Below are 14,144 nucleotides of genomic sequence, written 5' to 3'. Positions count from 1 at the left end.
TTTTAATTTATAGAAGCAGATCTCAGTTTGCTAAACAAGACATTACGGAAGCCAGTGTTCAATTCAAACTTTACTGAAGTCTTCGGCACAATACTACACTCCAAGCTTAATGCCGTATCTTCATCTGGTTTGCAAATTACTGCTCAAAACAAAAGAGTGCTGTGATATAGTGGATAGCATTTATATACATGATTTCCACTCTGTGTGAGATCATTATGATTTTCCTTATGACCACAGTCCACTTGAAACACTGAGTTTTCCAGCATTGAGCAAAGTGCCATCAGAGGTATCTGCTGATTCAGTATCAGGAGATTCGTCTCATTTTCTGGTCCTCATCAAAAGTGAAGTATTTTCAGGTTTATATATCATAATCTAAGGATATCCTACCCTTTTCTATATTCTTTTTGCATAGAATTATGGTTACAATATTGTAATATGTCTGTAACAAAGAACAAAAACCCAAATCAAAACAGCATTATTAAAGAAAAAGTTCCTTAATAAAATACAGCTGAGGAATATACCGCCTTCCCACGAGGAGCAAGGCTTTCCAGAGCAGAGATTCTGGGGAGTTTGCACCCCTAGGAAAAATGACTGGAGTTTCCATGAGCATGAAGGGGAAGGAGGGCAGGAACCATTCTGACTAGCTGACCCCAACATCTGCAAATTAGAGCCCCTGTTTTAAAATGGTCCTCCTATTCTCAGATGCTCCTCAGATAGAGAATATTTAGAATATGCAAAGAACTAAAAACACTTAACAATAAAGCAACCGAATAACCCCATCAAAAAATGAACAACTGAAGTGAATAGGCACTTTTCAAAAATGTTCTATATGAAAAAATGTTCTACATCACTAGTAACTAGGGAAATGTAAGTCCAAACTACCCTGAGATTTCATTTAACTCCAGTTTGAATGACAACCATAAAGAACACAAACAATAATCAATACTGGTGAGGATGTGGGGGTATCAACTCTTTTTTAGTGTGTGTGGTGCTGGGGATGGAATCCAGGGGCACTCTACCTCCAAGCTACACCCCCAGCCCTATTTTGTATTCTTTATTTTGAAACAGGGTCTCACTGAGTTGCAAAGGGCCTCAGTAAGTAGCTGAGGCTGTCCGCGAACCAAGATTCTTCCTGTCTCAGCCTCCCAAATGCTAGGATTACAAGTGTGCGCCACCACGCCCGGCTGAAAGTCAACTCTTATCACTGTTGGTGTGAATGCAAATTAATATAACTGCTATGAAGGTCAGTGTGGAGATCCCTCAAAAGACTGAAGGTAGAATCACCATGTGACTCAGCTATGCCACTCCTGGGTATCTTTCCAAAAAGAATAAAAGTCAGAACACTATAGCAAAACACACACATCTGTGTTTATGGCAGCACAAGTCACAATAGTCAAATTATGGGATCAACCTAGGTGTCTGTCAACAGGTGAATGAATAAAGAAAAACTGTAGTATCTACACACAATGGCGTTTTACTCCTTCATAAAGGAGAATAAAATTATGTCATTTACAGGGAAATGGATGGAATGAGAGAATATGATGGTAAGTTGGATCAGCCCATCTCAGAAAGCCAAGGGTTGTGTATTTTCCCTCAAATGTGGAAGCTTGGGAGGAAACAGGAAACAAAAGAAACTTCAGGTAAATGAGAAGGGAGACCTTGGAGCGTTGCGGAAGGGGTCTGGAAGAGGAAGGGGGAGGGGAAAAGGAAACCTGATGAAGCAAACGGTTCGCACAATTCTGTGTCCATACATGAAAGTATCACCACCAATCTCACTAACGAGAAGAAATGGGGTGGGATGGGGAGGGAACCGCACGAGTGCCGTGTGCATGTGTGTTTGTATATGTCGAACCTCACTATGATATATGATTACACTGTGCCAACAAAAGTATATTAAACATAATAAATAAATATTAAATAAATAAATATAGGTAGATAGATAAATATGTCTTCTTAGGCCAACTAGAAAAAAATTTTAAATGATCCTCCTGTATGCCACAGAGGAGCTCGGCCAGCCCCTGCATAAGCAACCAGGTGGAGTAAAACACGTACATACAATACTTCCCTTGGCAGTAAAATAGCCAGGACTTGAATTAACATGATCCCAAAGTTGGAATAACAGCCCAAGAGCAAGACACAGGGAGCGGTTTCTGGATGGGGTGGGGCTCCGGAGCCAGGCTGCCTGGGTATGAGTCACAGCTCAGCCACTTACTGCTGGGCCAAGAAACCACCTTACCTACACAATGCAGATAATAATGATACCCACACATGGAATAGGGCTCAACAGAGGAAAGCAGAGTGAGCATGTACAGGGGGACTGGCTCACAGTATATGTAAACTGAGATTGTGATTATCATCTCTGCCTCTCATTAACATTGCAACCTAGGCAAGTCTACAGTCAGTGGGCAAAAGTTGCCTCATCTGGGAAATGGGCAATGGTAATGCTTTATTCTCTCGAATTAAAAAGAATTGAAAGGAAGCCTAGGCCACTTCATCTCCTGAGGTCCATCTGAGCTCTAGGACATAGTTATTTTGGAGAAATGTTTGAGGTTGAGGTCTTCCCACTGTTAGGCATGTCATCTACTTCCTTTTTTGGTACTGGGGATGGGACCCAAGGTCGTTGGACCTCTGTGCTACATCCCAGACCTATTTTTTAGTCTATTTATGTATGTATGTATGTATGTGTGTATGTATGTATGTACGTACATACTGGGGATAGAACCCAGAGTCATTCTACGTCCCCAGCCCTATTTTTCAGTCTTTTATTTTGAAACAGGGTCTCACTGAGTTGCAAAGGGCCTCACTAAGTAGCTGAGGCTGTTCGTGAACCTCGATCCTCTTGTCTCAGCCTCCCAAATGCTGGTATTAAAAGCATGTGCCACCACGCCTGGCTAGTCTTTTTATTTTTGAAACAGGATCTCACTGAGTTGGGAAGGGCCTAAGTAGCTGAGGCTGTCCATGAACCGCGATCCTTCAGTCTCTGCTTCCCGAATACTGGGATTATAAGTGTGTGCCACCACGCCCGGCCTATAATCCACTTTTTAAAGATGGTAACCTGTTTTCATGCTTTCCTCTTAAAGTCTGATACAACTAACATTGCTCAGGGAAGCTGACCCATCTCCTGAGGCTTAGATCCTTGGGTTAAATGCCAGGAAGCTGAACGTACCAGCTTCAACAGTAGTGAAGTTTCGAACAGTCCATTCACTCCATTTCCAGAAGTGGTCGGCATTAGCACAGCGCATGCGGGCCACATACTCTGTGGCAGGCGTCAGATCCCTGAAGCTTTCCTTGCCATCCACCTTGATGGAAACATTGTGCTGCTTGGTCAAAAGAGAGAAGGAAGAAAAAAGGAAAAATGAAGAAGACAGAATTATTTACTGATGAGCACCGCTCATGGCAAAGCCAAGGCAGAACACCACAAATCCTGATTTAGAGTAACACCGGGTCTTTTTTTTGGGGGGGGGGATCCTTAAGCTCTTTTCTTCCAATTCTGAAAGTCTATGATTAATTCCATGGCCATTTTAAAGCAGAAGACCCACACTGATCTGACCCATGAATAAGAGTTTAAAGTGATTTTATTGATCAGTCTTTGTGTTCAGGATATAAAAGGATTTTGGGAAAGAAAAAATTAAGCAGTGCTCTTACTTGTATTACTTTGCCTTCACCTTCAAGTTGAACGTGACACAAATGTGTGAAGAGGTTCCCAAGGTTGTGTACCTTCCAGATCATCCTCGCCTCTGTGGCTCTTATATATTCAAAGTGGACATCATCGGGAGCCTTTGGATGAACTGCCAAATAAAATAAATTAAAGCATTCAAGCACAGACCTAAGAGGACTCATCTAATTTATTTATTCACCAAAAATATTTCATTTATGCTTAAGAAAATGGCAAATAAAACCAGATTTACTAACAAGAAATAATATGCCAACTACAGTTTTTCCTCTTTCACTGATTATATTAGACATCCTGAAGAACTGCAAAAAGAAACCACTAAGGGTTGTTAAAATGAAACATAAACAGGCAGACTGGGGAAGGGTTTCAAAACTTAGAGAAGGGAGCTCATGTAAGAAGATTATAACAGAACTCTTGAGTCCAGTAAAAATAAAATTAACAATGTCCATGATATAACCCCAAATATTTGATGTATAAAAGTATTTCAGAAAAAATGTCACTGATTTCCAAGGGAAGAGACAGTCAAGAGATGATGACCTCCAGATGACGTAGACAGATGCACCGAAAGACCTCAAAGCACCTCCATGAGGTAAAAGTGAGTAGATCTAAAATAAAGAGAAGGTAAACAATTTACAGAAGAGAAATGCTGAGAGAGAGAGAGAGAGAGAGAGAGAGAGAGAGAGAGAGAGAGAGAGAGAGAGAGAGAGAGAGAGAACACACCAAATGGGAAGTTTAGAAAAATACAATATCTGAAATAAAAAAGTAGCTAGGACCCAGTTCTGGAAAGCATGAGGTGGGCGCCTTCCATCCTGTCGATTCTACTAGATGCAGTGGGAATGACTGGTGCCAGCTGAGGACTCTGAAGGCGACACAACAGCGGAGAGGACGGAGACCGGAACTGGAAGGGCTGCTGAACCGGCAGGGAATCCACCTATATTTTCTTCTTTCTCTTCCCCCCAAGACCCATCAATCCTCTTACCAGCTGGCCTTGGATGGGGACACAGTAGTGGAAATGGGTGCCAGAGTGAGGTGATTAAAATCCCAGATTTCTGGCTGGAGAATCAAACAGGATAGCTACGGGAGCCAAAGAGTACAAGGAGATCACGGAGAGGAAGGTGCTGAAGGAAGTGGCCCCAGGAAGTTGTTGATGAACTCCTGTGCTCGTCTCCCAGTCGTGCAGGCCTGGGTCTGATTTTACTCAGCTTATCAAAGACTTTTGAGGACTGAACTGACACACTACCCTCCAGCTCCAGAGGCCAGGTCCCACACTGCTCCCAGACACACACATGGAACAGATTTAAGAAGCACGGCAAAGGCTTTGAAAGTGAACTGACATTGGAACCACGGCCCACAAAAAGCAGGTTGAAATACAACCCAAACCTAACCAGGTCAATTTCAACTAAAACAAAAGTGTCAATATTCCCCAAAGGATCTAAACACTCAAAGTCTCACAACTAAAAAATGTGCAGGATAAAAAATCCAAAGTAATTCAGCATACGAAAAGCTAGGAAGGTTTCGGCTCATATGGGAAAATACAGTTGACAAATGCCAGTAAAAATGTGACCCAAAGGTTTGAATTTTCCATCAAGTACTTTAAAACAACTACTACAAATGCTATTTCAACGAACAACACAAATATTCTCAAGACAAATGAAAAAATTAGAAAGTCTCAGTAAAGAAAAAATGATAAAATATAAATTCTAGAACTGAAAAATACGACAGAAATTTAAAATTCACTTCGGAAGATCAATAACAGAACACGGATGACAGATGAGAAAGTCAGTGGATCTGAGGTTAGATCAATAGAAACAATCTACTGAACAACTGGGAAAAAGAGGTGTTAAGAAGTGACTCTGGAAAGCAGCATCAGCAGAATGGGAATGAACCTACCACATGACCCAGCAATACCACTTCTGGGTATCTACCCAGAAAAATAAAAATCAAACTACCAAACGAATGCACGCGCATTCATGTTCATAGATGCACAACTCACAATCAACGAGCCATGGAACCAGCCAAGATGTCCATCCGCGGATGAATGGATTACAAAACTACGAGATATGTACACATGGAATTTTACTCAGCCATCAAGAAGAACAAAATTATCATTTGTGGGGAAATGAATAGAACTGGATAACATTATGCTAAGTGGGATTAGTCAGTTACAAAAATCAAAAAATTGAATGCTCTTCCTAATATGTGGAAGCTAGGGGGGAAATGGGTCGGAGTAGGAACTCTAGACGAAGAAGGAGAAGCCATAGATGAGCAGTAAGGAGTCCTAACTGAGGGGAATGGAAGGGGGAAGAAAAAATTCCCTAATGTACATGACTTTTATTCATTAAGATATCAAAGTCAATCACTAAGCCAAACATGAGAAGGAGGGAGGAAGGAGGGAATGGGGTGGGAACTGAGGAAGAATGATTCGAGTGATTGTATATTTCACATGGCAAACTCTGGAGGCCAGAGGTGGTGGAACATCTTTAAAGTGATGAAACAAAAGAAATCTCAACCCAGAATTTGATATCTGGAAGAAATCAGCTGCACAAAAGAAGGCCAATAGACATTATCAGATGAGGCAAAACTGAGAGTTTTCTTTCTAGTAGAACTTCTCTAAAACAAATGATAAATGAAGTCCTTCACATGGAGGTGAAATAATATGAGAGAGAAACTTGTACCTTTGGACATGAAGGAAGAGTAAAAGAAACAGCAAGTATCTGGGTAATTATAACACAAAGCTTATTCTCTTCGTAAGTTCTTGAAGGGATGTATGAATGTTGAAAATAAAAAGCATAACATGATTGGGTGGGGTTCCCACTTTTTTTAGGTGTGTAACACATGATAAAGGATACCTCTCCTCACTGGGAGAGCATAGAGAAGTACGTACAGTTACCCAGCATATACATCTTACTCTGAAGCTGTGGAATATTCACTTGAGGATGCATGACAGTGCTCTGATAGCCGTGGGCTGACCCAGTTACCCGCTTTCTTGTCTGTGGTTAGCAAGAGTAACTAGAATGTTCTGGAAGTACAACATCCCAAGATAAGGAAGATGGCACTCGCTGGTACAGTCCAGGCTCTCTTCCACTCCCTCTAAAGACAGGATGTCCTGCGTCAGTGAATTATGAGTCCCAGGGTAGAGAACCCAGAGTAGGCTGCTTTCTGAGGTCCTTCAGCTGCAGTGCAAATCAAGAACTCAAAGAAAAGATTTCATCTGCTCTGGGCTGCTGTCCTGAGCCTTGGACAGCAAGAAATTCTAGGCTTTCAGTATCCTTTGGTGCCTATCTGTAACAAATCCTCTTCACCTAAGTTCTTGTGTATGATTATGTTCTGTCTCTAGACTCCAGCAAATTGATAACCAGAGCAGTAAGCAGGATCCAGACTAACAGAGCCATAGTTTACTGGGTAAGTGGAGGGAGAATACCACCTTTCTCACCTGGATCAGGTGGTAATGTCAGCAGCCCGGGGGGGTGGGACAGACACACACACACACACACACACACACACACACACACACACACCTGAAGATATGAATGATCTGGCTTCACGGACTGAGGCAGAAAAAAATGTGAAAACATGGTAGCTCATTGCATGGTCTCTTTGTTTTGGCCATTTATGTGATCACTCATTCCTAGAAAGCTAGAAAGTGAGTACTCAGATGGAGCCTGAGACATCTGAGAAGGAATGAAAAAGAAGTCCTCAGCCAGGCACAGTGGTGCACGCTTATAATCTTAGCATCAGGAAGCTGAGGCAGAAGGAACATGTGTTCAAGGCCAGCCTGGGTAACTAAACAAAACTGTCTCAAAATAAAAAAAGCTGAGAGTGTAGCTCAGTGGGCGAGTGTCCCTGAGTTCAATCACCAGTACAAAAAGAAAGTTAAAAAAAAAAAAAAAAGGCAGGTAGGCAGGCAGGCAGAAAGGATTGATCCGCTAATGATCCTTGTCGCATCTGAGAGGGAACCGACATGTGCATTGCAGCCCTGCAAAAAAGGGAGAACTCCCGGTCTAAAGGACAGACATTGACAAAATCTAAGGAAATCTCATGTGGCCTAGCTGATGTGCCTGTTTAATTAAAGCTCACTGAAGATCCAAATGCCTCAGGCTGAATAGTATAGTTGGGGATGAAAAGTTTCCCAACCCTCATGGGAGGCCAATGGCCCTTTACCCCTGTGAAGATCAAAGGAAAAGATAAAAAATTCCAACTTTCCTGGGATTCTTGGATATTGGGGCCCATGTGACAATATTTCATGGTCCCATTGTAAGAAAAATGAAACTGATGATATTGGGAGGTTTGGGGACATACCATGACCCCTGGTGTTTATCTCCTTGGGGCTAAACCTGCAAAATCCCAATCTTGGTGTTTCCACATCCGGCTCACCTATACACATTTTAAGGCGATAATAACTGGCAGAAGGAGAAAGGCGGGGAGGCTGTGGGTTAGAAAGTTAAGTAAGTCTCAGAGCCTCAGTTCTGAAGCTGGTTGGTGCTCAAGACATTATCCAAACAAACACATCACATTGATGTGATTTGTAAATGTGGCATGGCTGATAGGGTGTAACTTTTACGTAGGCTGAAAATTAGGCAAAAATCGACTGTACATTTACTTAACCGCACAGTGTGCAGATGAAGTTGCATTCATGGCCACAGTGGGCCCCCTAACGCTAGTCTCACCTCGATGAGTCAGGTTAAAAACAATGTTGACACTTCTCTTCCTTATGGAGTTTGCAGCTGTGAGTGTGAAGTTATATGTTTCTTGCGGATGCTGGTGTATTGGCCAATTACACGAGTTGTTATGTTCACAATGCTCCTTTTCCCTAGAAAATCTGAGAAAAAAAAAAGAGCAAAACAATAATTACAGGGTATACGTTTTTGTCAAAGCAGATGTAGCCCCACTCCTTGCAGAAGACTCACTAACATTCAAATAATATGCCATATAATAGCACTGATCTATCACCAAAAGATACCATTAATGAAAATATTGTTTAATTCTTTTGCTCTGTATGATTAAATGTGTTAACAATAAATTGTTGACTCTCCCTCATAGGTGGTGAGGAATCAATCAATTAACTTTCTTTTGTGGTGCTGAGGATTGAACCCAGGGCTGTTCTTCTACTTAGGTACATCCCTAGCCCTTTTAGTATATATAATATTTATATTGTTTGTTTGTTTGCTTGTTTGTTTGTTTGTTTGTTTGGTGGTACTGGGGATGAAACCCTTCTAGCTCTGGGCTACACTCCCGGACCTATTATATATATATATATATATATATATATATATATATATATATATATATATGTTTTGTTTTTTAAAAAAAACATGGTCTCTTAAGCTAGCACGGCTGGCTTCAAACTTGCACGATTCTCCTGTCTCCGCCTCCCAAGTGCAGGGATTACAAGTGTGCGCCACCAAGCAAGGCTTGTTTGGTTTGGTTTTGAGACAGAGTCTCACTAAATTGCTCAGGCTGGCTTTGAACTTGTTGCAATCCTTCTACCTCCCAAGTACCTGGGATTACAGGCATGTAACAGCCAGCCCATCTCAATTAGTTAACTTTGAATGTTCTCAAAAAGTCAGAAAGTTAGGTAGCACCAGATTATTACCTGGAACTACTTTCATATAAAGATATACCAATAACTGTCTTTCTTATTTTTATGGTACGTGTGTGTGTGTGTGTGTGTGTGTGTGTGTGTGTGTGTGTGTGTTAGTTACTGAAGATTGAACCTGGGGGCATTCTACCTCTGAGCTATACCTCCATCCTTATTTTTTATTTTAATTTTGATTTTGAAATAGGGTCTCACTAAATTGATGAGAGTCTCACTACTTGCTGAGGCTGTCCTTAAATTTATAATCCTCCAGGCTCAGCCTCTCTAGTACTGGGATTACAGACATGTGCCACCACACCTGGTTTATGGTACATATTCTTAAAATAGAAGCAAAAAAAAAAAAAAAAGAAAAAAAGAAAAGAAAAGAAAAAGAAAACCTGAGGTAGAAAGTGTTATACATTTGTGATCACTTAAGAGTTCCCAAACCCAGTGATTTGGGAATATTTGCACAAATCTTCTGCAACATTTAAACAGAGCATTTGTTATGTTACCACAGGCATCCTAAACAAGAAAAAAAATCTGTCAGTAACAACCAGCGTTAACTTACGATTCAAATAAAGTATAGTTTTGGAAAAGTTGCTTGATCCAACTCAAGCGAGTGTCCACCCCGGGATCCCAAGTACATTTCAAAGTCTGGAAGTCCCGGGTTTCACAAGAAAAGTCCTTGGGTTCCTCAAGTATTTCTGTCCATACAAAGAAAAAAAGAAAAAGGTAAAAGACCTAATTATACCCCTTTATTGAAAGACAAATCCAATGGACTTGAAGCCACAGGATTGCCCAAAGCAGTGAGAACACAGGGGAGGAAGGTGATTATAACAGGCTCCTCCTCCCCTCAAGCCCCTTCTTCGGGAGTCCTGCTGGTTTTCGGGGACACCATGGGGGTGGCTGCCCAGTGCTGTGCAAGTATCCAGAGCTGAGTCGTTTGATGGAGGATGTGTCCCTAGTGCTTGCTGGTGCTTCATCTTGGGAGCTGAGGCTTACCAAAAGCCAGGGAATGCTCCAAAGTCAGTCAGACTGTGTGAACTGGCTCAATGCAATGGCTCAGAGTTAAGAGTTCCAAGCAATGGCAAAGTGTCCCCAGCACGTGTGTCCAGGATACCCAACGGAAGCAGGGAGAGATAGTGTTCCACTTCTAGGAGATGGGGAAACAAAGCTCACTGAGTGAGCATATAGAAGCATACAGAAAAATCACATCCCTACGTGTCTGATACAGCCTATATAACTCACTGTCCACACGGTTAAGAACCACAATGGCCACCTTTTGTCAAACTTCTACATACAGCTAGTGCATGGGGGCCAGGGGTTGTCCATGTTCATTGATCCTCACACCAACCACCATCATCCCCATTTCTCAGAGCTGGAGCTTCCTAGAGAAGCTAGGAAACTTGGCTAAGAAGACAGGCCCAGACAGGGGAAGATTTGAACCCAAGTCTTCCCGACCACCTTCGCTACCCTTCTGTAGGCTATGGACCTGCAGCCCCCTCTCCTCCCTCTTCCATGATCTGGAAATCATTCTAGCCTGGCTAAGCTAAAGCAGAATATTTTCCCAGTGGTGCAGGTCATGACCTGAACTTTCTCCTTGAATATGATCGGTTTCTAGGAATAAAATTGACTGGACGGGCAAGAGAACAATAGGAAATCTTGCTTCAGGAAGTAATTTTCAGAGTCTTTTCTAGAAGATTTGGGAAATAACAAAACCAAGACTATGTGTGGAAATGTTTTCTTGTCCTCTGGGGGGTAAAGGAAATTCAAGGCATTCCTTGGGAAATGAGAAGAGAGGGAGACAAGGTCACATACTTACTTGAGACAAGGAGGACGGTTCCATTTTGCAAATCTCCGTTTTCCACACCACAAAAGAAATTTGTTCCTGTAGCTGAAGTGAAAGGAACATTATTCAACTTGAATGCTGATGCATTTGGACTGAGTTTCTCTCCAGGAACCAGGTTATTATGAAAATAACAGGAGATGTTCTTTTTGTTGACCCCAGAAACGTAACAAATGGTGATATTGGCACCTTCTTCCACCAGCTTATCCACAGGGAATATTAACAGAGAGTTGGGGCCGGGGGGATCTAGTACTGCCAAGACAAAAAAAAATTAAATGAAATAAGAGAAAATAAAGCTTGGTTAGATTCTCCCTCGGAATTCAAGACAAACCCCTCCCACCTCACGCCCAGAAGATAATTTCTGCTTTTTCTACCTCCTGGAAAAAAGAACAATCTAAATTCCCACACCAAACCTGTACTCTTTGGTTCACGTAACACAATCCCTTCCACCACTGGTGCCTGTTGTCACAAGAATACCACTGCTACTGCCATCACTACTAAAGATAGCCACAGTACTATTACTATTACCTCTGCAGATTACTATATTATTGCGCTGTTTGGGTGGTTATAACTGCGGGAGCTAGCTGCTTTCTATACAGTTCCAGCCGTGAGGAAGCACTGAGTGCTTCTGCCCATCATCTCATGTCATCCTTACGACCGCAAAACAACAAGACAGGTAGATGCTCTAAGCCTAAGTTTGCTCAGCCAGCCAGTGGCCAAGCCACGTCGACACCTGCTAGGTCTACTCAGCCCCCCAGCTACATGTCCCTCGTCATCTCTCCATTACACTGGAGATCACATCGTCCCCCACCGTCTCTGAAATGCCAATCACTCAAGTATTCTGTCCTTTTGCTTCAGTCTCTCTTGTACAGCCCCCTGGTTTATCTGTGTCCCCCAGCCTACCTCCTGCCACCTTCCCCAGCCTCTCCTCCCTGCTGGCCACACTTGCTCGGAATTCACCGCCCTGTCAATCCTCAGCCTGCTGCAGTCTGGCTGCCCACCACTGGGCCAATAGGAATCGCCATCATTGACCCGCCTGACTGGGCTTGGGCGTAGTTTGGGTCTTTCCCTTTAAGGTTCCAGGTGATTCTACTGTGAAATCATGGTTGAGAATCGGTGCTCTGAGAGTTAGGAATAATCGGGTTTTCCATTTATTCCTGTGTTTTTTGAAGTTATGGTTTTGAGAAATCTAGTCTATTTCACCAAAGCTGTTTAAAACATGGCTATGTCTTTCTCTCTTACTATAACTTTAATATTTTTCTGCACCTCTTATCTTTCTTTCAGCAGGAACATGGCCCCTGGAGCCAGGATTTCTGGGTTGGAATCCTGACTGAGTTCTAGTGGCTCTGTGACCTTGCATGAGCCCTTTAACCTCCCCAGGCCTCAGTTTCCTCACCTGTGAAGTGGGGATAAGAATAAAGCATATTTCATATGTGAAGACTAAATTATTTTCTAAAACTGTAGAATGCAGATTTATTATTATTAATATAAGCATGGGGCTAGTCATAGGTTAATGGGCTACCAGTTTGAGTTAATAAATACACATAAATGCTCAACAAAGGAATGATTCTATTGGAAGAATTTCATATAATCTTCAGGGTATATATAGAGCGAGTGAGAGTCAAATGTCATTGCTCTAGAACTGGGCGACAGCTTAACTCATAGCATGAAAAGCTATGAAAAAACTCACTCTAAATTTTAATTCTAGTAAAACTAAATCATAAAAAGAGATATTTAAAACATAATTGTCGCCGGGCGTGGTGGCACACGCTTGTAATCCCCGCGCTTGGGAGGCTGAGACAGGAGGATCGCACAGGTTCAAAGCCAGCCTCAGCTACTTAGTGAGGCTCTCAGCAACTCAGTGAGACCCTGTTTCCAAATAAAATATAAAAACTAGGTCTGGAAGTGTAGCCTGGAGGTAGAAAGACTCTGGGTTCCACCCCCAGTGCCACCAAAAAAAAAATAAATAAATAAAAATTAAAAAAAACATATTTGTCCTTCATCTCATCTCTCCATTGAAGATCTGTTTTCATTTTTCCATATTTTCCTCTTTTTCTCTGGATTGGGGACTGGAAAATTATGGCCCAGAGACCAATTTAAGCACACCCTCTGCTTTTATAGATGAGGTTTTGTTGGAACCACCACCATGATTTTTTCAATATCATCTATCCCTCCTTTCCAAAGCCAGAGGTGAGTTCTGTAGTCACAGAGACTATTTTGTCCTTTTCAAAAAAAATTCCCAACCTTTCCTCTAGATGTGTTCACATTTTGTGTTGTTTTAATGAAAAGGTATATTCAGTTTATGGCCTACTTTGTTCACATAGCATTCTTTAAGAGGAACACTTTCTACCGCCGGAAAAAGAACACCATATTGTCTGACTTGCATGATTACCTCAATGAGTGAATTCAGAGGTAAAATCTAAGACATCTATTTCTCTGTGGCAAGTTTCACAAATTTTCTTTCAGTTGCAATTTGAGCTCCAGAAAAATAATGTTATCGTCTAACCAGGACCCTCAAAGGGAACTTTTGTTCTTGACTACTGATCCCTGAGGAGTCCTAAATATTAGACCTGTTAACTCCTGTAATCACTTCAGTTCTTACCATGGACTTTCTCCCATGAACTCCAGCTGCTCCAGAAACTCAACCCAGGGAATGTGGCATCGTCCACCACACTCCTTATTCTTACGAAGTGTGTTGCACATTCCAAAGGCAACTCGGATTCCCAGCTCCAGCGCTGAACTTGGTCCCACTTCACGGTGGTACTGTAATTCCCCTAAAAGCAAAGGAATACTTGGAAACACACAGACAACTTGTCCTGGAAAATAGCTAAACCGGGATTATCCCAAAGCCAAAACTTAAACCCCACTTCACCTCTACCATGGACACAAGTGAAGTCCCTTCCTACTGGGCCCATCCCCCTCTCTAGTTTCTCAGCGGTGGGGCGGCTATGGCCTCCTGACTTTGAAAGATCAGATCCCAATCCCTATGGTCTTCCAATTACAGGGACTCCTGTGGAACATGGGTAGAGAAAACAGAAGCCACTCAAGTC

The 14,144-nt window shown here is 42.1% G+C and overlaps 1 protein-coding gene across 1 annotated transcript in view; it reads right to left on the bottom strand.

Moving 5' to 3' along the window:
- OSMR (oncostatin M receptor) overlaps positions 1-14,144 on the bottom strand; it is a gene marked incomplete at its 3' end in the record, with an annotated part of 44,289 nt that overhangs the window by 18,921 nt on the left and 11,224 nt on the right. Inside the window, 8 exon segments of the mRNA XM_080701083.1 lie at positions 3,167-3,317; positions 3,646-3,788; positions 7,973-8,047; positions 8,279-8,326; positions 8,329-8,492; positions 9,817-9,952; positions 11,071-11,346; positions 13,697-13,868. Coding sequence (XP_080557209.1) covers positions 3,167-3,317; positions 3,646-3,788; positions 7,973-8,047; positions 8,279-8,326; positions 8,329-8,492; positions 9,817-9,952; positions 11,071-11,346; positions 13,697-13,868 — 1,165 coding nt within the window.

Source organism: Muscardinus avellanarius, assembly GCF_963383645.1.
Source record: "Muscardinus avellanarius genome assembly, chromosome: 1".
In the NCBI taxonomy this organism is placed as follows: domain Eukaryota; kingdom Metazoa; phylum Chordata; class Mammalia; order Rodentia; family Gliridae; genus Muscardinus; species Muscardinus avellanarius.
Note: the sequence above shows the minus strand (reverse complement) of the source record. Positions and strands in the feature narration are given on the sequence as shown.